Here is a 22,585-nt window from a genome sequence, read left to right as displayed (position 1 = left end):
AATATCAAACACTGAGCACCTGGCGTTTTTATGAAATCACAAGACTTGAGCTCAGAGAGAGAGAGAGAGAGAGAGAGAGAGAGAGAGAGAGAGAGAGAGAGAGAGAGAGAGATATTGATTTACAATATACCGAATTACATAAATACAGCTTGTGTTCTGATGTTTTTTTTCAAAGAAAAATCAATTTGGCGCTTAATTAGTTTATTATGAGTTTATTATTATTATAATTATAATAATAATTATTATTATTATTATTATTATTATTATTATTATTATTATTATTATTATATTTTGCTCTCAATAGAGTTAAATGAAACCGTGGGGGACCTGCCTAAGTTCTGGAACTGGATTTTTGAATCCAAGCTTCCCGAGTATACAAGGGAAGGTAAGGATGTCATATTCAATCTCGTCTGTTACATCTGCCATTGACGAATAAAAATTTTAAAAAAACTTGATGAAACCCGCCCACATCTCTACGTCACACTTACACGTTAGCATCTCGCCAGAGAAGCGCTTCACCGGAGTGTACGACTGTTTATCCTTAACATTGTGAACCGATAACGTTACTAGCATGAGTTACTGAGAGTTTCACTGTCTCAAGATAACTCTGTCGTCAATGCAGAACACACGGCTGGACGATGAACAAAGTAATATGTATGAAATTAAATCCTGATGCGACTGATGCATCCTGATCACTGTCACTGTTATCTGCTCCGTTATTGAATCGGATTTTGTCACACTTGTACTTGCTTGAACCAAAGTCATTGCATTTATCTTGCTCTTAATTGTATTATTACTTGTACTGTGATTCTTGAAATGTATTTAAGGGCGTCTGCTAAGAAATAAATTATATATATATATATATATATATATATATATATATATATATATATATATATATATATATATATATATTCGATGTGATAGAAAGGGATAGAAAGGGATTATGACATTATGACTTCTGATTTGAAAATGAATATTCTGTTAATATATATATATATATATATATATATATATATATAGATAGATAGATAGATAGATAGATAGATAGATAGATAGATAGATAGATAGATAGATAGATAGATAGATAGATAGAGAGATATAATATGTATTTTTTCTTTACAGTTCTGTGCCCCCCACATTGCAGTAAGTAAGGCTTTTTCAAGATTGTAATCTCTTCTGTAAAATTAATTAATTAATTAATAACGGTTTGACGCATGGAACCATTGGGACAGGCTGCCTTACAGAGCTGTTGGAGCAGAGAATCTCGGATCCTTCCAGGACAGACTGGATCCCGTCCTGAACGATACTGTAGAACCGAATACGAGGGAGAACGAGGGGTCTCGATACCAGGAGGTTCAAATCCCGGCTCAGCCACTGACTCCCTGTGTGTGTGTGTGTGTGTGTGTGTGTGTGTGTGTGTGTGTGTGTGTGTGCGTGTGTGTGACCCTGAGCGAGTCACTGAACCTCCTTGTGCTCTTCGGATGAGACGTCAAACAAACGAGCTCCTATTGGAAGTGACTCTGCAGCAGCAGCAGTTGAATGATGCAGAGTTCACCCCCCCTAGTCTCTGGAAGTCTCTTTGGATAAAAGCGTCTGCTAAATAAACTCTCTATGACCACAGTACATGCTTTGTGATGGTGGTCCGCTATGAAAGGCGCTATATAAAATAAAGATTGATTGATTGATTGACTGATTGACAATAAGACCTTTAGCTAGCTGCTTGGAGGAAGGGCGGTCAGTCTAGCCATGGATTCCCAGAGGTTTCGTTTCTTGTGTTCTGAGATCTGTTTTATGTTTGTCAAGAGGGCGGGGCGGAGGCTGTGAACTGCACCACGTGTGAGAAGAAGAAACTGGACTGCTGGACGTACAAGAAATGCTACCCAGGTACTTGTGAAACCAGGCCAGCCGCATTGAGCCACACCTCCTGTCCGTACCTGCCTGCATGCAAACCTCAGTGACTCGCAGAGGCGTGTTCTAAGAACACGGAGACAGTTCCGAGGTTCTGAGTTCCGGTTCTAAAAGGCTGCATTGTCTACCAGGTTCAGTCTGGGTATGGACAGCAGTGTGCAAATCTAGCACAACAGCTCCAGATGTGTCATTGATCTCATTTATAGACCTGCCTGCGTGAAAACACCTCGTTTCTCTTTGTTTTGATGAACAGACAGGCTGGATTTGGCTGAAACTCTTTTAGTGATTGCGTACTGCAGCGCTGGATTCATCTGCCTTGGCTTGATCACGTGTGGCTTTGAGTAAGTAAGGCTGGCTTTGACACAATGCAGGGGGGGGGGGGGGGGGGGGGGGGGGGGGGGTGTCCGGTGGTTAAAGAAAGGGGCTCGGTACCAGGAGGTTCCCATTTCAGATCCCAGCTGTGTGACCCTGAGCAAGTCACTTAATCTCCCGTCCTTCAGATGAGACGCAAAACAAACGAGCTCCTATTGGAAGAGACTCTGCAGCAGCAGCAGCAGCAGTTGTTGATGATGCAGAGTTCACCCCCCCCCTAGTCTCTGTGAGTCGCGTCTGCTAAATGACTCATTAATTATGAGAATGCACACTTGGAAAAAGTGAATGAAGCAAAGGCAGTCAGATAGTTTCAACACAGTGTGGTTTAGACAGTAACATGTTACTTGTAATCAGATTAATTTGGAGTAATCAGACTACTTTTCAGCACCAAGTCATGAGATTACTAAAATAAAGTTTCTCTGTTCGTTTCAGGTACAGGAAATACAAATAAGGAGGCTGTGTATTGAATAAAATGAGAGTATTCTGCTTGATGGAGTCTGCATTCAATTCAATATTACTGTTGGTAAACTAATAACTGGTGGTGATCGTTATAGGTAGCGTTTGCCCAAAAGGGAGGGTAACAATTTGACATTAAACATAGTAGAGGCACAATATTATTTATTTCTTAGCAGACGCCCTTATCCAGGGCGACTTACAATTGTTACAAGATATCACATTATTTTTACATACAATTCCCCATTTATACAGTTGGGTTTTTTACTGGAGCAATCTAGGTAAAGTACCTTGCTCAAGGGTACAGCAGCAGTGTCCCCCCCACCTGGGATTGAACCCACGACCCTCCAGGTCAAGAGTCCAGAGCCCTAACCACTACTCCACACTGCTGTAAACACATGCTGTTTATTCTTATATGGTTCAGCACCCCGGTCCGGTTAGTACAGGACATGAACCAAATATAACGTGCAAGGGTTGACTGGCAAAAGTACACAAAAGTTTTTAAAGCCAAAAGTCCAGATGACATCACAATGCAACGTCGTGACGCCAAAGCCCGCGTTGGCGCGCCTGTCACAAACAAGTCAGGCGCCGGGAGGTGTATAAAAAAGCGGTCGCCTTTAGTTTATTTTTTCAAAACGCTGGAAAAATTAAAAATGGCCAAGTCTAGGAAACGCGCCGCCCGCAAAGCTCAGAGGAAAAGACACTTCAAGAGAAAAACGGTGAATACCGAACTGAAGCATCAAGCGAGGAGAAAGGGGAAAGCAAATAAAACGGCCGACTTGAAATAGGAGGAAGAGAAAGGGGGGAAAAAAAGGAGAGGACATGAGCGTCTTGCTCGTGCAATGACTATTTCAATCTCTTTACTTGTAACCGAATAAAAAATGAGAATTGAATACTGTTTTAAGCGTCACGTTAACTTTTTGTTTTCATACTAAGGAAGTGTATTTTGATTAGACGCTCTCCCGGTGCGCACACCCTCCACTCTTTTTAAAATACACTTCCCGTTCATTTTTATTAATCAAATGGATTATTCTTTCAGAAACACTGGCGACATCGTTAGTATACCATATAGACTGGAAGGCAGTGGCAGACTCGTTTGATTTTACTGGACTTAATTTCTTCTAAGATCCTATACTAGATATAAACCCATCCCATAATTAACTCCAGATAGCAACACTTCCGACATCACAAAACTGTACTTTTGTAGCAGCAATCTAACTTGATATTTAACCAGCTTGGTTTAATCTTATTTCACAGGTTAATGCTTTTATATTCAAATAAACACACCCACGCTGCGGCTGAATCGGGACTGCTGGTCTACGCACACGCGTGCTTGAATATTCACGTGGGAGGAAAGTTTGTTCGCTTCAACCTATATAAAAAAAAGTTTCCCCCATTATAAAAACAGAGGAAAGGGTAAAGTGACAGCATGGTATGGTGAAGCATCGTAAAGCACATAGAGGTGTGGTAAAGCATAGGGAAGCATTGTAAAGCACAGAGAGGTGTGGTAAAGCATAGGGAAGCATTGTAAAGCACAGAGAGGTGTGGTAAAGCATAGGGAAGCATTGTAAAGCACAGAGAGGTGTGGTAAAGCATAGGGAAGCATTGTAAAGCACAGAGAGGTGTGGTAAAGCATAGGGAAGCATTGTAAAGCACAGAGAGGTCTGGTAAAGCATAGGGAAGCATTGTAAAGCACAGAGAGGTGTGGTAAAGCATAGGGAAGCATTGTAAAGCACAGAGAGGTGTGGTAAAGCATAGGGAAGCATTGTAAAGCACAGAGAGGTGTGGTAAAGCATAGGGAAGCATTGTAAAGCACAGAGAGGTGTGGTAAAGCATAGGGAAGCATTGTAAAGCACAGAGAGGTGTGGTAAAGCATAGGGAAGCATTGTAAAGCACAGAGAGGTCTGGTAAAGCATAGGGAAGCATTGTAAAGCACAGAGAGGTGTGGTAAAGCATAGGGAAGCATTGTAAAGCACAGAGAGGTGTGGTAAAGCATAGGGAAGCATTGTAAAGCACAGAGAGGTGTGGTAAAGCATAGGGAAGCATTGTAAAGCACAGAGAGGTGTGGTAAAGCATAGGGAAGCATTGTAAAGCACAGAGAGGTGTGGTAAAGCATAGGGAAGCATTGTAAAGCACAGAGAGGTGTGGTAAAGCATAGTGTAGCATTGTAAAGCACAGAGAGGTGTGGTAAAGCATAGGGAAGCATTGTAAAGCACAGAGAGGTGTGGTAAAGCATAGGGAAGCATTGTAAAGCACAGAGAGGTGTGGTAAAGCATAGGGAAGCATTGTAAAGCACAGAGAGGTCTGGTAAAGCATAGGGAAGCATTGTAAAGCACAGAGAGGTCTGGTAAAGCATAGGGACGCATTGTAAAGCACAGAGAGGTCTGGTAAAGCATAGGGAAGCATTGTAAAGCACAGAGAGGTGTGGTAAAGCATAGGGAAGCATTGTAAAGCACAGAGAGGTGTGGTAAAGCATAGGGAAGCATTGTAAAGCACAGAGAGGTGTGGTAAAGCATAGGGAAGCATTGTAAAGCACAGAGGTCTGAAACCATAGTAAAAAAGGTATTTAAAATAAAATACCCCTTCAAGGGTCACAGTAAAAAGGCAAAATGCTAACCATGGGTGGAATATAAAATTGCAAAAACATCCTAATGCCAATGTCATTACAAGAAGAAAACACCCAATTCCTGGTGTACCTGAAGAGGTTAAAGAAATAAATAAGAGGACAGGACAAGCCAAGCGTTGTTTTCAGTCATTTTATTTTCGACACAGTTTATTCTCGGAGGAGTCGGGTTTCGATTTCAGAGAGAAGCGTCGACACAGGCACAGAATTCCCAGCAGGATGCAGAAGGCACAGACAGCCGCGGCGACCGTGGCAAACAACTGAGCCACTTCCATCTCAGAGGCCCCTAGAGGAGAGGAGAGAGAGAGGGGCCGGAGTCACGTCAAACCAACAGCACCGTGCATGCTAGTGCACGCTGCGAGACCAAGAACACAGGGATGTGAAGAAGCCTCCTATTGCATAGCAGGTTCACCAACTCCAGGACTTACTACCAAGGGCGGTTAGCCAGTGTGTAGCAGCAACAAGCTCAAGCAAGTGTTTTAAAAACTCATAGTAAAACCAGGAATGGATCACACTGCTATGCAAAGGGAGTAGTTTCCAAAAAGCCAGGGCCATCTGCATTGGTGGTTCTAGAATTATCAAGTCAGCGATGGGGAGACTCATCTCTCCCTACACCCCCCACCCGCCTGCACTAGAACACTGGCTGCACCTCCTCTGCGCTCCCCTGCCTCCAGAGCCCGCTCCTTCTCCACCCTCGCCCTGCAGTGGTGGAATGCCCTTCCTACAGATGTCAGGACTGCCCAGTCTGACCACCTTCCGTCGCCTCCTCAGACAGGACCTGTAAAACTTAACTCTTCCCTTCTGGACAATATAATACTCTAACTGGCACTTATCTGCTCCCTATTTCACTGTATTTAATCCTGCACTGAACCCAATCTGTAGAACCTTGTATTACACCTGCATTCATCTCCAACCCTGATGTAATCAACACTTACCTGCCCAGATATCAAATCGTACAGAGTTTTGCATTTGCTGTTATTAGGACTCAAGTCATTGTATTTTCCATCTTGAACTGTAATTCTAGAGATGTATTTTTTTGTATGTAATTCTAAAGTCACCCTGGGTAACAGCATCGAAGCAACATATTAAAAAAGTCAGTGCGTCACTCATCACTGCCCGATAGGATAAAGGCATCTGCCAAATCCTAAGTGAGTTAGAGGCGTTACAAAAGCAGTACAGTGTAACTGTGCAAGCTTATTTAAATAGTGCAAATACAACATGAAATTAGGATTCAACAAGTTGCATCTATAAAACGACAGCCGCGCAAGGATAGCGCATCAGCCGAGGATCCAGTGACGTGGTACGGAGGTCAGGAGAGTCCAGCGCAGAGCAGGAGGGGCGGATCAGGAGATCTACAAGCGCAGTCTGAACAGGGGGATCCTGAGGAGCACCAGTCTGTAGCCAATGTCATGTGACCTAAATAAAATGGGTGCTGCCCAATTACCTTCCAGTTGTTCGCGAATACGTCTCCATAGAGTCTGGTTGCTGATCTCCCTGCTGCTGCTGAAGCTCACCGAGGAGGGGCTGGAGGCAGGATCGAGGACTCTGAGGGGTCCAATGGTGATGTCACTCTTCTGCAGAGTACCTGCAGACACAGAGAGAGACTTGCTGTACAGTTTTGAAGACGAGATCTCTAATCAAGCGAGGGCTGCAACTCACACCAGTCCTGGGGTTCAGAGCTCCCCTCAATGAAGTCTTATTAATATTGAAGTTAGGAGCTCAGGTGCGTCTTACTAAACTCAGTGAATAACAGGCATGGATGAAGCTGCTATGCAGTGGACTCATACTTGGCAGCAGAGTGGCTGATCTCTTGGTCTGTGATGAAGGCACACACTCCGTCTCACAGCAGTCACACAGAGACTCCCTGCCCTCCAGCTCTGTCCACCTGCAGGGACGCACAAAATCAGGGAATCAAACTGGGAACAAATCAATTCTTAAAACGGAGAGTGCAAGAGGAGTCGGGGTAAAACCACACACTGTATAGAAAAGAAACGAACTGAAACGCGGACTCACGATTCGGTTTCTGTGTCGTAAGTGCAGCTTTTCAAAGTTTCCTTAGAGTCGGAGTCTTCAGAAACTCGGAGTAGACAATGGATGTAAATCTACACAAAAAGATAAATAAAATGACACACTAGAGTTAATACAATTGTAGAGATGGAAATAAGACTTACTGCATCGCAGTTGGATCCATTCTTGGGAGTTACACACCTGAGCTTGTTGCCTAGACACACTGGGGGCTGATCAAGATGGTAGTAAAACCTGGAATGGATCAAACTGCTGTGCAATAGGAGTCTAGTTTCCATTCCTACAGTTGGATCAGAATCTGTGCCTCTCTGGGATACCTCTGATGAGGACACATTGCAGTTAATTTGAAGACCTGGCGACAGATTTCTAGTCGAAACGGTTGTCAGTGAATTCGTGACATTTCTAAAGCGAGTGGTTTGGGCGGGGAATACTTATGGGTGATGGTTAAGGGTGCAGCGGTTGAGAAATTATTTATCATTCACACAAGCTATTCAAAAGGCAGTGAAGCGAGGCCGCTGGGGAGGTCCCCTCGCAAGGCGATTCACAGACCTGAGCTTCAGGGATACTCTCAAACTGGAATGCTTTCATCTGGAATCTCAGAACCTCGCTGGACCTGGGAGAGATGAAGCGGGACGGGGAACCCTCCGCAAGACTGTCAACCAGACACCTGGAGGGAGGAGAGAGAGAGAGAGAGAGAGAGAGAGACACACACACACACACAGAGGAAACAGATGACAGAGAGGACACAGAGACGAGAGACAGATGTATGGGTTATTTTGGATGGACTGAACCAGTAGGAGAACGCAACTTTGATAATGTATCCTACCTACATTGTTACCCGGGGGCTGGTCTGGTTATCGCCCCCCCTCCCGTCACTCACCCGTAGTCCCGGATGATGTCGTAGTTGGGCTCAGAGCTGGCGTTGCTGCTGGTGGTCGCGACGCAGCGGTCGATGTAGATTTTGAGGCCCTGGTGATTCCGCAGGTCGACAGACGCCTGGAAGTTGATGGATTCCCCCAGACGAAAGTCACTCGACTCGGACCCGGCGCTCCAGTCAGCTACACAAAAACACACTGTCCTTATTAAACAACCACGCCCCAGAGCGCAAAGCCGGTATCATTCGAGTGCCGTGTCAAAATCTGAAGCCTCAGATAAATTTAGCAAACGCTTTTATCCAAAGCGATTTAGAACTAGGGGGCATGCATCATCAACAACTGCAGAGTCACTTCCAATAGGAGCTAGTCTGTTTTCCGTCTCATCCGCAGGAGGTTCAGCGACTTGCTCAGGGTCACAGAGAGTCAGTGGCCGAGCTGGGATTAAACCGAGAACCTCCTGGTAGCACGCCCCTTTAAACCACCAAGCCTTCGGGAGAAAGGGGACAAAACCATGACTCACCGTTCATCACTCTGAAAGAAAAGGCAAACTTGTTCTTGAAGGAGCGAGTGGAGACCATCGGAATCCAAGTGGGCTGGACTTTGTTGCTGGAGATGGTCTGCGATCTGAAGGAGAGAGGCAAAAAAGATGGATGCGAAAGGCTAACAGCAAACACCTCTTCTGGTTTTGTTAAATTACATTTTAAAACCGGTTTGTGTGTGAGCTCTATGGAGTTTGAGAAGTTGCCCCACCAAAACTGATATGCATTATAAAAAATAGAAATAGGAAACTTAACGAAATACAACTATAGTGACCGAAGAGCGTACACAGAGAATCGTGAGGGTCTGGAACCAACTCCCCAGTAATGTTGTTGAAGCTGACACCCTGGGATCCTTCAAGAAGCTGCTTCATGAGATTCTGGGATCAATAAGCTATTAACAACCAAACGAGCAAGATGGGCTGAATGGAGCCTCCTCTCGTTTGTAAACTTTATGCATGCATTAACCACCCCCCCCCCCCCCCCAACCAAATAAAAAAAATGTAATGCCTTAACTCATAATTTCTATTCAACTTCAATCAAAATTGATTTTGCAAGATGGCCCGATTACAGCTAGCATGGTTGCGATCTTAAATAATAATAATAATAATAATAATAATAATAATAATACTGTATGATGCACAGCCAGTGGTACACAAGTATTTCTGGTGCACTATTGTCATGTTGCTACTCACGCACATACACATTTAATATCGGAAGCATTCAGCGAGTCTCAGGATTCGAATTCTGGAGACGATACCCCGGATCACCACACCGACCTACCGGATATAGCGGCACTCCACATTGACCGACTGCGGCTGAGTGAGCGAGCTCCCGGGGGCGGGCCGATAGTAAATGGTGTTGGAGTAGATAAGCTCCGGATCTGTAATCTGAGAAAACGCGTCCACAGATTGAGACTCACGCATTATATATACACACACAAAATACACAGCATCCCTACACCTACCATTGACTGCCATATGCGCGCTTTTACGCACGCGGTGGCTATACGTAAACCAATAGAAAAGTGACATTCGCCAAAATCGCTTAGCAATTACAGGATTCAAATCAAGCAGCATTGCCAAAATATGGTTCCAGGGTCTGCTGGTTCACAGAGAAAACGCTTGACTAGTAAGAGCAGCGAGGTTTTTCGCTGTATTAGTTACACTTAATGCATCTACAGCCGTGGGAACACGAATCCGCTTTTGGCTTGAAACCTGGTTCCTGGAGACCTAGTCTGAAACACCTTTGCTGCATCAAACCCCCCCTTCTCCCCCCCCCCCCCCCAGCCTCCCTCGGTGTGCCATGCAGGTGGCCTGAAGCCAAAATCTAAAACCGAACTCCAAGCTGCAGAGTGGCTGCGTGTCCTCTCGGGTTTAACAAACGGGTTTACTTACCGTGCGCTTGCTTCCACACGCATGCAGGTCATACTCGAAGATGATGGTGTTGGAGGATGCGGATTCAACGCCGTTGCTGGGACAGCCGCTGCCAAGACTGACTTCGGAGGCCTGGAGCTGGGTACCGGTTCCGAAAAAGTCCTTATTGACCTCCACTCGTAGCTTCTGGTCGCCGCACTTGATAGACACGGACTGGAAGGGGTCCGGGCTCGACCCCCGCACTATTTTGTAGCTAATGATAGCTTTGGAAGACGCCCCTTGAGGAACCCGCCCCTTAAACCGACCCAGCCCGGTCCCAACCGGGTCTCGAATTATCTCCCCGCGGTCTTGCGGGCGCTGGTTCCCGAACACTCTCCAAGCCGAGGCCGGTGTTGGTCGGTGTCGGTTCGGGAAACCGATATCTGGTATCCACAAACCCTTTCTGTGGTAGCGGTCTGGAGTAAAGAGCCGGTGTCTAATGACTTGGGTCGGGGCGTGAGTCGGTCTGCCGAATAACCTGAAGCCGTCTCCACGGCTGCTGTTGTGACTGGACACGTTTCCCAAACGCCCCGCTCCCGCTTTCGGAAAGTCTAGAGATCGCAGCCGCATTCGTTGAGCATTACCCGGCGTTTCTTCGCTCCTCACCGGCTCTGCGGGCTCCCCGGCCAATGGACGCAACAGGGGGAAGTCAAGCTCTTTTACCACCGGCGATATTTCAGCAGTCGCCAACCCGTTTCCAGTTTCACCAGAATCCTTTTCCAGTTTGGGAGAGTCCTCCCAGTCAAGATGTTTACTATCATCATCATCCTGCGGATATTCCGCAGCATTCCCGATGTGTAATACGACGCACAAGAAAAGCAAGGGTAATTTTAAACTCATTTTGAATGAAAACTAAACGCTACAAAGAAAACACTCTTCGTTTCCTCACTCCCCGAGGTTTCACTCAAAGTGCGCTGCAGACGATTGCTAACCTCACCGCTTATAATAAACCCGCACCTGTTAATTGCGCACCTGTTTGTGGATACGCTGGCGCGTCATTGGTTGAGTGCGCGGATGATTAAGGCAATGATGGTGCTAAATTGAGAGTCCCGTGTACTTTGAATGTGTGCTTTCTATTCGCGGAAGACAAATACACGATGCTAATTACACATGGGAATTAAAAAAAATAAAAAAATAAAAAAATAATGATGAAAATAACGCATAGTGGCCAAACGCTTTGAAAGTCATCCAATGAACTGTATGTAACCTTTTCATGCACGAAACATCGAAATTACTGATATATATATATATATATAGATAGATAGATAGATAGATAGATAGATAGATAGATAGATAGATAGATAGATAGATTGCCATTGCATATGAGGTTATCATGCATTTCCCATTTGCTCCTTCCGTATGTCTCCATATCAAAGAGAAATAAATATGCTAAGAAATAAATAATGAGAGGTTATTTTGTATCTGTGCTCATATGAGGTGCACGAAAGGGTTAATTTGGGAATTAAAATACCACGTGCAAATCAATTGGGCTCCTCGCGGAGCCCTCCCCGCCGCGGACCTCGTTGTAACTCCGGTAGTATAAATAGAACCGGCAGTGCGCTGTGAGTGATAGGTGAGTTTGTGTCTTCGTTCAGTAACTATGGGTCGTACAGCGAGTGTGAAATGTCTGTTGCCAGCGCTCTTTGTGTTGGTATTGCTCCGAGACGGTACCAGGGCTTTCTGGTTCGGGTCTAAATCTGAGCTGTTTAGTTCAACGAACACCGGTAGCGCCTTTGTGAATTACCCGAGCGCGTCTTCGGAACTCCCGCAGCCCGGAGGCAGAGCGGTGCTCCCGCAGACCGTGGCGGCGCAGTGCGGGGAGGATAAGGTCGTGGTGACCGTCAAGCGGGATCTCTTCGGGATCGGCCAGCTGATCAAGGCTTCTGACGTCAGCCTGGGTAGCTGCGGCGTCACGAGGCAGGATGACGCCACGCAGAGCGTCATATTTGAGGCTCGGCTGCAGGAATGTGGCAGTACCCTGATGGTGAGACTACTAATATTTGCACAGCCATATAAAGTGAATGTTTGTTTTGTTGGTAGGTCGAGAGTTTAACAACGCTTTTTTCTTTTTCTAGATGGTCCAGGACAAGCTAGTCTACAGCTTCACCCTGACCTACTCCCCGACCCCTAATTCTAACCTGCCTATAGTGAGAACCAACTCCGCTAAAGTTGGCATCGAGTGCCGCTACTTGAGGTGAGCGCACATGACAAGCCTTACAGGAACATCTACCGCCTAGACAACTGCTTCCAAACAATGTGTCTGCTTAATAGCTTCCCTTTAAACTGCTATGGTAACAATATACCCAAACTGTCTCTAATAGCTGTTGACCCAGTATGCGGAGGGAGGGGTTAGTTCCTTGGGGAGGGGTTAGTTCCTTGGGGAGGGGTTAGTTCCTTGGGGAGGGGTTAGTTCCTTGGGGAGGGGTTAGTTCCTTGGGGAGGGGTTAGTTCCTTGGGGAGGGGTTAGTTCCTTGGGGAGGGGTTAGTTCCTTGGGGAGGGGTTAGTTCTGGAGGGAGGGGTTAGTTCTGGAGGGAGGGGTTGTGTCTCCATATCACTCCCTATAGTGATATCTAGATAACCATGGCTTCTTATACCCTTTGCACTTGCCTATAAAATTTGCAAGAGACTTGATCCTGGTGTTCATTTTTGGAGCCTGTTTTTTAACTTCATGCATTTCTCTGCTAAACCTGAACTCCCTTCTGTGCAAGTCTAGCGCTATGGAGAGTTTTAATAGTGATGGGATGGTTTCCTTGTTTCCGACCCAGGCTGCACAACGTGAGCAGCAATGCGCTGAAACCCACGTGGGTCCCCTTCACCTCCACCAAGCTTTCAGAGGCCGCCCTGGACTTCTCTCTGAGACTGATGACCGGTAAGCAGCGTCCTGCAAGGATCTCCTCCCGCATGGCCCCGTCTAGAGACGGCCGCTTCAAACATCAATCTCTGCGACCTGCTGAACAATGTGACTCGGGGGCAGGGCAGATTGCATCACCAGGCAGTAGCAAGACTTGAGCCCAGCTAGCTTCTTCCAACTGGCTCCTTTTTATTTCAAACCCGACAATTAGATATTTTAAAGTTGTTTTAGAATTGCAAATTGTGTGTTAATCCATTAACTCCCACTCTGAGTTTTTGGTTAGAACAATATATCTTGTCCTAGGGCAGCAGTGTGGAGTAGTGGTCAGGGCTCTGGACTCTTGACCGGAGGGTCGTGTGTTCAATCCCAGGTGGGGGGACACTGCTGCTGTACTCTTGAGCAAGGTACTTTACCTAGATTGCTCCAGTAAAAACCCAACTCTATAAATGGGTAATTGTATGTAAAAAATAATGTGATATCTTGTAACAATTGTAAGTCGCCCTGGATAAGGGTGTCTGCTAAGAAATAACACTCTCTTATAAAACTTTTTTTAAAAAATTGTATTTAAACACTAGATCTATGCACATCTGTAAAACAGGTGTCTTATGAATGACTGCGTAGCGGTTTGAGCCATTCCTGGATAAGGGTGTCTGCTAAGAGTTAAATATATGCCCATGTGGTCCTGCTAGCTCATGTAATGGGGGTGTCTCTTTTGCTCTGTCTCAGATGACTGGCTTACCCAGAGGACCTCCAATGTCTACTCCCTGGGGGACGTCCTGAACATCGAAGCCTCCATCGATGGGACCAACCACATGCCCCTCCGGCTCTTTGTGGACAGCTGTGTGGCCACCATGGTCCCTGACCGGACCGCCAGCCCCCGATACGTCTTCATTGATAACAGCGGGTGAGCGGTCAGATCCAGTTGCCCTGGCTGAGCTGTGGGGTCCTAGCATGGATGTCTTAAACCCTGTGGTGTCTCCACAGCTGCCTGGTGGATGCGAAGGTGTCTGGCTCTGGGTCTCGTTTCATCTCTCCCCGAGTGCAGAACACCAAGCTGCAGCTGAGGCTCGATGCCTTCCGGTTCTACTCTGACCCCCGGAGCTCCGTGAGTGTGGAGATTATAAACAGACGAGCTCCTATTGGAAGTGACTCTGCTGCAGTTGTTGATGCATAGTTCACCCCCTAGTCTCTGTAAATCGCTTTAGTTAAAAGCCGCTGCTAAACAACCTGTCTGTCTTTTGTAGTGTCACTCCATACACTAGGTATTGCATTGATTTGACAACGCTATACCACTGAAACTCTTATCCTCAAACTAGTGAAATTTATCGCTTCCCTCCTAGATTTACATCACCTGCCACCTGAAAGTGACGGCTGCTTCCCAGAACGTGGACTCGGTGAACAAGGCCTGCTCTTTCACTGCCAGCTCCAGCAGGTGAGTGTGTGGGAGGAGGCGTCCAGTCTCCCTGTCCCCCCTCCTCCCCTGGGTAAGCTAACCCCTGGGCTGACTCTCCTAGGTGGAGCTCTGTGGACGGGAGTGATCAGGTGTGCAGCTGCTGCAATACTGGGAGCTGTGGCACGGGAGCCCCTTCCAGAAGGAGGCGAGGGAGAGGAGCGGCTGGCAGCATGGGTGAGGGCTCGGTTTGTCTGTTTTGGGGAGGAGTGGAGAGGCTTTCACACTGGATAAGTGTTGCTGGTTTTCAGTATCAGCTGGTCCGTTGTCTTGCACCCTTTTCCTTGTAGTGCTGGACTGGGAAGACGATGCTCAGGTCGGCCCGCTGGTCATCCTTGACACCCCGAAGGAGTCTGAAGCCCAGAGTCTCCAGCTGGAAGCAGAGGACCAAACCGCGCAAGGTAACCGTTCTGTCCCCCTGTGCTAAGATTGAAAGAGCAGCGTCTTGACAGAAGTCTTACTTCCATGTAACATCCATACTAATGCTGTAAACCTGTGTGCCTCTTCATAGCATGAGCCAATATAAACACTGGTATGCTAAAGTATTTACAGAAGAATTTTTGTGGTGGGGGGGGGGGTACTGTGGCTTTACTGAAACCAATTCTGCAGAGTTGCATGATGCACCCAAAAAAAAAATCCTAGATGGCAGCGCCTTTTAACTTTTAAGGATGGAAGCAAGTGTGTTTACTATTTTTCTCCTGTCTTCCCCAGGCTTCCCGGTTGAGGTTCTGGTCCTGGCTGGTGTGGTCGTTGCTGTGGCTCTGGGCTGCATCGCTGCGCTGGCCGCTGTGATCTACAGGAGACTCGGCAAACCCACTGCTTGATTTTGTATTTGTCAATGGCAAATAAACTTTTCGATGAAACTCGCTGTGGTCTGCGTCATTAGTTTGGAATGGGGAGTGATGGGACAAACCATTTACAGTAATTTTTTGGGGGGGGGGTGAATTGGGCTTGCTTAGAGTTCTGGTCTCTTAATGGTTGGAAGCAACATTTGAATTGGTGTCGCTAAGGGATTTCATTTCTATTGGTTGTAAGCAGTAATGCATTTCAGTGTCAATGCAAGTTAACCTGGATGCTAGTTTGCCTGGATTCTGTTCACGCTGATCAAGGTATTGATCCTCAACTTGAATTGATTTTATCATAAAGGGATAAACTGGAGCTCAATTGTGTACATAATATATATATATATATATTTTTTTTTTTTGAAAACACACCCTAAACCAGGCGTGCACAATTTTGGTCCTGGAGCACCGGTGTCCCTCCTGGCTTTTGTTCCAACCTTGCCCTATATTACTTAATTGGACCAATTACTGGTCTAATTAAGTAATTTAGAACACAGTTGGAACAAAAGCCAGGAGGGATCTGGCCCTCCAGGACCGGACTTCTGCACCCCTGCCCTAAACTATCCTTACACTACACTTGTCATGGAATTGTAAAGCATTTTTATTGCTTATGTTATGAGTAGTTTATATATATATATATATATATATATATATATATATATATATATATATATAAACATTTTCTGTGGTAATTAAATTGTAAATAATCGCCCGTCAGACCAGGAAAAAAACGGCCAAAAGCAATGTGCGCTTTTAACAGTATCAACGCTGTGGCTCCTGTTCATCAGATCAGTCAGGCGCCGCTGGTCTCATCCAAAACTGAAAACATGGCTAGCCGCTCTGGAGAAATATTATTTTATATATGCGGTTGATCTTAAGTTCGAGTTTCCTATCACAGACTCACGTACGTACGTGTGTGTGTGTGTCTGTCTGTTCCTTTCTGCATTCGGATCCTGCAGGACCCAGCGCAGCCAAACTCTGCACGGCCTCCTCTCTCATCCAGGGGAAGGGCCAGGGCTGGATTCGGATCCCAAATTTTGACCCCCCCCCCCCGTCGCTGCTGATTGCTTGTTTCTACGCGCTTTGAAAAGGGAGTCTCGTCTTCCAGAATATCACTTACAATGCGCGCCATCAAAAATAAAAATAAAGTTTCTAAAGAAGTTGATTCCATCAAGCTAAAACACCACACGAACACTTGTCATGTGACACTTTCTATACTGGCTTGCTCGCTTGCAATTGGCTGCTGGTCCGCGGCGGTGCGGCACTGAGCGCTGGTTGAACATGTTACAGGTGTTACGGCACTGAGCGCTGGTTGAACATGTTACAGGTGTTACGGCACTGAGCGCTGGTTGAACATGTTACAGGTGTTACGGCACTGAGCGCTGGTTGAACATGTTACAGGTGTTACGGCACTGAGCGCTGGTTGAACATGTTACAGGTGTTACGGCACTGAGCGCTGGTTGAACATGTTACAGGTGTTACGGCACTGAGCGCTGGTTGAACATGTTACAGGTGTTACGGCACTGAGCGCTTCTCGCCTCCAGCGACAGTGTGTCGGGTGTGCAATCACGTGATGTCTGCGCACCAGACCAATGGCTATGCCAGGAAGTTTCTATTTATTGATCCCAATATTACACAGAGACCGCTTAAACACGTGCCGTTAGACACAGCAATGCAGCGCCTAGTTACAGAAATCACATCAATATCCCTTACATACTGTGCTGGGAGAACGCTCGGGTACGGAGATGGGCTGTCGCCAGCAGAGGAGTCAGGTGCCTGTCTTGTATATCTTACCTAACTGTGTCTGTGTGTGTGTGTGTGTGTAGCTGAACTTTGTGAACTCCGCTTGCACTGTTTTAGGTTATAAAACCAGCTACCGGAGAATTTCAAGACCGCTCCGTCTCTCACCGCCCCCTCAAGACGCCCCTGTTCAGACCGCGCTTGTGGATCTCCTGATCCGCCCCTCCTGATCTGCGCTGGACTCTCCTGACCTCAGCATCACGTCACTGGATCCTCACCTGATGCGCGATCCTTTTCACTACGAATACGTCATTGCAGAGACGACTGGTCGTTATGTTAACATGTTGCGTCCTATTTCGCACTGTATTCTAGTCGCGTTGTTTGCTCTTAGTCTAAAGTGCAGTGTAGTTAAATAAAGCTTGCTTTGTTGCCCTGTGCTGCACGTACCCTTGGATAAAGACATCTGCCAAATAAATTATAATTAATGGAGATCAGAGAAGAGTGAAGGGTTCACAATCCCGAGTGAACGCTATACTGCAGTTCAGTGTAGGATTCTGGGATATACCAACTTTATTTTAACGTAGGGGTGGCCAAAATTACCCCTTCCAATCCTGGACGGAACTAGTTAAATTTTATATATATAAAATTCTTCCTCCAAACCCTGCAGTAGTTCATTATCTCACTACACCCCTTAACCCACGAGTGGAGGAACACCCCCCCTGCTCCAAAAGGAAAATAAATAAACACAGGATTGGTTTAATTTAAAAACAAGCCCCAATGCATTAGAATGGAAACCAAACTACAAAATGATCAGGGTTGCAGAGGAAGTGTTACTGAAGATAAACAAATTAAAAAAAAAAAAAAACCCACACACAAATTGATTTTAAATTCTTTATTGCTTCAATTAAAACTGCAAGTCAGTGGGTTTGCCGGGTCTCCTGTAGATCACAGCGGCCAGCGCAGCGATGCAGGCCAGAGCCACAGCAGTGACCACACCAGCCAGGACCAGAACCTCAACCGGGAAGCCTGGGGAGAGAGAGAAAAAAAATATATTACATATATATAAAAATAGGTGACACACAACTGGTCTTTGCAATCTATTTACAGTAATTCAAACACACTACTCAGATGCAGACTAGCTAAAGCCCAACCATCTATAGAACCTCTATCCTTGCATACATTACTGTAGATAGAATCCTAACTGACTGCATCCTAGTTCATATTGTATTCTAGCAGTGTTATTATTATACATAGAATCCAATATGAACTAGGATGCTAGTAGTGTTATTATTATACATAGCATCCTAGTTCATATTGGATTCTAGTAGTGTTATTATTATACATAGCATCCTAGTTCATATTGGATTCTAGTAGTGTTATTATTATACATAGCATCCTAGTTCATATTGGATTCTAGTAGTGTTATTATTATACACAGCATCCTAGTTCATATTGGATTCTAGTAGTGTTATTATTATACAGAGCATCCTAGTTCATATTGGATTCTAGTAGTGTTATTATACATAGCATCCTAGTTCATATTGGATTCTAGTAGTGTTATTATTATACATAGCATCCTAGTTCATATTGTATTCTAGTAGTGTTATTATTATACATAGCATCCTAGTTCATATTGGATTCTAGTAGTGTTATTATTATACAGAGCATCCTAGTTCATATTGGATTCTAGTAGTGTTATTATTATACATAGCATCCTAGTTCATATTGGATTCTAGTAGTGTTATTATTATACAGAGCATCCTAGTTCATATTGGATTCTAGTAGTGTTATTATTATACAGAGCATCCTAGTTCATATTGGATTCTAGTAGTGTTATTATTATACATAGCATCCTAGTTCATATTGGATTCTAGTAGTGTTATTATTATACATAGCATCCTAGTTCATATTGGATTCTAGTAGTGTTATTATTATACATAGCATCCTAGTTCATGTTGTATTCTAGTAGTGTTATTATTTGCACTGGCTGTAAACTACATTGTGTTTCAATATGAAGCTTGCATTGTAACCCTGCGCTGCCCTGTAACACCTGCGGGAGTCTCCTGGGATAAAGGGGTCTGCCAAGCAAAGAGCCAGCGCCATCTAGTGGTCAGAGACAGTTCACCCCCTTTTTTGGTTTTGCAGGCAGACCGTGCAGATCAGTGTAAAATCAATGCATGCAAACCAGCGAGCTTTACCTTGTGCGGTTCTGTCCTCTGCTTCCAGCTGCAGACTCGGGGCGTCGAGGTCGGGCAGAGTCTCCTGGATGAACAGCGGGCCGACCCGAGCATCGCTTTCCCAGTCCAGCACTGCAAGGAAAAGGGTGCAAGACAAAAATGGACCAGCTGGTACTGAAAACCAGCAACACTTAATTATTTGTTTATTTAGCAGACGCCTTTATCCAAGACGACTTACAGAGACTAGGGTGTGTGAACTATGCATCAGCTGCAGAGTCACTTACAACTACGTCTCACCCGAAAGACGAAGCACAAGGAGGTGAAGTGACTCGCTCAGGGTCACACAATGAGTCAGTGGCTGAGGTGGGATTTGAACCGGGGACCTCCTGGTTACAAGGAGGCCCTTTTTTTTTTTTTTTTTTTTTTTTTAATATATAAAGCCACTGGACCACACAGCCTCCTTCTCCAGGGTGAAAGCCTCTCCACTCCTCCCCAAAACAGACAAACCGATCCCTCACCCATGTTGCCAGCCGCTTCTCTCCCTTGCCTCTTTCCGTAAGGGGCTCCCATGCCACAGCTCCCAGTATTGCAGCAGCTGCACACCTGATCACTCCCGTCCACAGAGCTCCACCTAGGAGAGTCAGCCCAGGGGTTAGCTTACCCAGGGGAGGAGGAGGGACAGGGAGACGGGACGCCCCCTCCCACACACTCACCTGCTGGAGCTGGCAGCGAAAGAGCAGGCCTTGTTCACAGAGTCCACGTTCTGGGAAGCAGCCGTCACTTTCAGGTGGCAGGTGATGTAAATCTAGGAGGGAAGCGATAAATTTCACTAGTTTGAGGATGAGAGCGTTTCAATGGTATAGGGGCAGCAGTGTGGAGTAGTGGTTAGGGCTCTGGACCGGAGGGTCGTGGGTTCAATCCCAGGTGGGGGGGGGGGGGGGGGGACACTGCTGCTGTACCCTTGAGCAAGGTACTTGACCTAGATTGCTCCAGTAAAAACCCAACTGTATAAATGGGGAATTGTATGTAAAAATAATGTGATATCTTGTAACAATTGTAAGTCGCCCTCGATAAAGGCGTCTGCTAAGAAATAAATAATTTAGCAGAGGCTTTTAACTAAAGCGATTTACAGAGACTAGGGGGTGAACTATGCATCAACAACTGCTGCAGAGTCATTTCCAATAGGACCTTGTTTGTTTGACGTCTCAACCGAAGGACGGAGCACAAGGAGGTTCAGTGACTTGCTCTGGGTCACACACACACAGGGAGTCAGTGGCTGAGCCGGGATTTGAACCTCCTGGTATGGAGCCCCTCTCTAACCGCTGGCGCGGCACACTCCTGTGTTGCAGCGCTTACATTAACAGAGTCATTGTAAGCTGGTTTATAATCTCCACACTCACGGAGCTCCGGGGGTCAGAGTAGAACCGGAAGGCATCGAGCCTCAGCTGCAGCTTGGTGTTCTGCACTCGGGGAGAGATGAAGCGGGACCCAGAGCCAGACACCTTGGCATCCACCAGGCAGCTGTGGAGACACCACAGGGTTTAAGACATCCATGCTAGGACCCCACAGCTCAGCCAGGGTAACTGGATCTGACCGCTCACCCGCTGTTATCAATGAAGACGTATCGGGGGCTGGCGTTCCGGTCAGGGACCATAGTGGCCACACAGCTGTCCACAAAGAGCCGGAGGGGCATGTGGTTGGTCCCCTCTACGGAGGCTTCGATGTTCAGGACGTCCCCCAGGAAGTAGACATTGGAGGTCCTCTGGGTGAGCCAGTCATCTGAGACAGAGAGAGAGACAGAGAAGCATTGAAAAAAAAAAAAAAAAAGTGTACCTATGCACATAAGGGGGAGGGGGGGGGGGGGGGTACTTGCTCCCCACCCGGTGGAAATGAATTTAAAACACCCCACACAAGATATATTATACACACACGCAATAGATACACACGCCATTCTCTTCATTGCTCATCCAATCAGGTGACCTACATTCACAGCAAGCAGCAACAGAACCTTAAAATACAGACGCGAGCGCCGCGTTACCGGCCAGCAGCTTCAGGGAGAAGTTGAGCGCCCCCTCGGCAGACTTGGTGGAGGAGAAGGGGCGCCATGTCGGTCGAAGGGCGTTGCTGCTCACGTTGTGTTTCCTAGGAGACGAGAGGTTTCAGGACAGCGGTAGAAGTTAATGGAGCGCATTGAACGCAGTAGAAGGGCTATTTAAACCAATAGACAGAGTGAAACCAGCACACCGAGTGACCACTGCATTAGGGACCGGCATCAGTGAAACTGAGCCGATATTACTGTTAATTGTTGGCCCAAAAGTATGATTATTTTTTTTTTATGTATACGTTTTCTAAATACTCAATTTGAATAACGTCTCACCGCACTGTTTACATTTTAAAAAAGACCCAATTTGTCAAAGTTCTGAGTTCAGGAACCGGACCAGCTTAGCTGGGTCCAAACGGTTCCTAAAATTCATGTTCTGATGAAAATTGTTTCACACGGTTGGGAAATCAAATTCTTAAATCAAGTCGCCATTCCAACGTCTCTGGGGGAAGATTATCTATCTATCTCTCTATAATATATATAGATATATCTTTATCTATATATAGCGCGAGTTTCTTAATGCAATGAACCCGTTTTAAAGGATTAACGCAGTAATGTTGCAGGACGCACCGCATGTAGCGGCACTCGATGCCCACTCCCGCCGAGTTGGTTCTCACGATCGGCTGGTTGGAATTCCTGCTCGGCTGGTATTTGAGGGTGAAGCTGTAGACTAGCTGGTCAGCTACCATCTTGGAATGGAAAGGGGGAAAATGGTTAAATACGATAGTCAGGGCTTCCGATTCTTGGTTTTAACCGATAAAACCAATTAAATAAGACAAGTGCCATGACCATAAAAGGATTTAGTTATGGAAAAAAAAAACCTGCGCAAGTACTGTCGAGTTTTGTGACAAAACATTTTAGAAAAAGTAACAAACCATTTCAAATTGCATTATATATATATATATATATATATATAGTAACGTTTATACAGAAACGTACAAATAAAGGTGTCGCTCAGCATTTAAACATTTAATACCCACTGAATACAATAGTTTTATCAATTAAAAATAATAAATACAGAATTATAATTAATTATAATAATAATACCATCAGGGTACTGCCACACTCCTGCAGCTGAGCCTCAAATATGACGCTCTGCATGACGTCATCCTGCCGCGTGACGCCGCAGCTACCCAGGCTGACGTCAGAAGCCTTGATCAGCTGGCCGATCCCGAAGAGATCCCGCTGGACGGTCACCACGACCTTATCCTCC

The 22,585-nt window shown here is 45.8% G+C and overlaps 3 protein-coding genes and 1 long non-coding RNA gene across 5 annotated transcripts in view; 2 read left to right on the top strand and 2 right to left on the bottom strand.

Moving 5' to 3' along the window:
* The first annotated feature begins 1,611 nt into the window (after nt 1-1,611).
* On the top strand, nt 1,612-3,604 carry LOC131727821 (uncharacterized). The gene is made up of 3 exons (XR_009322311.1): nt 1,612-1,887; nt 2,165-2,252; nt 2,716-3,604. It is a non-coding gene; the product is annotated as an uncharacterized LOC131727821 (long non-coding RNA).
* Nucleotides 3,605-5,478: 1,874 nt separating this feature from the next.
* LOC131727820 (zona pellucida sperm-binding protein 3-like) lies at nt 5,479-11,150 on the bottom strand. The gene is made up of 9 exons (XM_059019107.1): nt 10,193-11,150; nt 9,579-9,685; nt 8,780-8,883; nt 8,265-8,442; nt 7,934-8,051; nt 7,373-7,461; nt 7,147-7,244; nt 6,804-6,944; nt 5,479-5,645 (listed from the first exon to the last, which is right to left on the bottom strand). Exons 1-9 carry the CDS (start codon nt 11,048-11,050, stop codon nt 5,494-5,496), a joined length of 1,845 nt encoding a protein of 614 aa, XP_058875090.1. The 5' UTR covers nt 11,051-11,150; the 3' UTR covers nt 5,479-5,493.
* Nucleotides 11,151-11,768: 618 nt separating this feature from the next.
* Nucleotides 11,769-15,375, top strand: LOC117404498 (zona pellucida sperm-binding protein 3-like). Its single transcript, XM_059019108.1, has 9 exons — nt 11,769-12,194; nt 12,286-12,404; nt 12,977-13,080; nt 13,789-13,966; nt 14,047-14,167; nt 14,403-14,494; nt 14,577-14,689; nt 14,803-14,913; nt 15,224-15,375. The coding sequence occupies exons 1-9, from the start codon at nt 11,811-11,813 to the stop codon at nt 15,334-15,336; spliced, it is 1,335 nt and encodes a 444-aa protein (XP_058875091.1). The 5' UTR covers nt 11,769-11,810; the 3' UTR covers nt 15,337-15,375.
* A 2,596-nt stretch (nt 15,376-17,971) lies between these two features.
* Nucleotides 17,972-22,585, bottom strand: part of LOC131727826 (zona pellucida sperm-binding protein 3-like) — a 4,993-nt gene continuing 379 nt past the window's right edge. Inside the window, exons 1-9 of one of the 2 annotated variants that reach the window (XM_059019139.1) lie at nt 22,420-22,585; nt 21,943-22,061; nt 21,310-21,413; nt 20,873-21,050; nt 20,672-20,792; nt 19,985-20,076; nt 19,790-19,902; nt 19,293-19,403; nt 17,972-18,120 (exon numbers count right to left, since the gene is read on the bottom strand). The exon at nt 22,420-22,585 is cut by the window's right edge and continues 379 nt beyond it. In XM_059019139.1, the coding sequence (XP_058875122.1) occupies nt 17,999-18,120; nt 19,293-19,403; nt 19,790-19,902; nt 19,985-20,076; nt 20,672-20,792; nt 20,873-21,050; nt 21,310-21,413; nt 21,943-22,061; nt 22,420-22,585 (1,126 nt within the window). In that variant the 3' untranslated portion in view covers nt 17,972-17,998. The remainder of the gene's footprint in view (nt 18,121-19,292; nt 19,404-19,789; nt 19,903-19,984; nt 20,077-20,671; nt 20,793-20,872; nt 21,051-21,309; nt 21,414-21,942; nt 22,062-22,419) is intronic. The other variant, XM_059019140.1, reaches the window with a different exon arrangement.

Source organism: Acipenser ruthenus, unplaced genomic scaffold (genome assembly GCF_902713425.1).
Source record: "Acipenser ruthenus unplaced genomic scaffold, fAciRut3.2 maternal haplotype, whole genome shotgun sequence".
In the NCBI taxonomy this organism is placed as follows: Eukaryota; Metazoa; Chordata; class Actinopteri; order Acipenseriformes; family Acipenseridae; genus Acipenser; species Acipenser ruthenus.
This window is presented reverse-complemented; position numbering and strand designations above follow the sequence as displayed.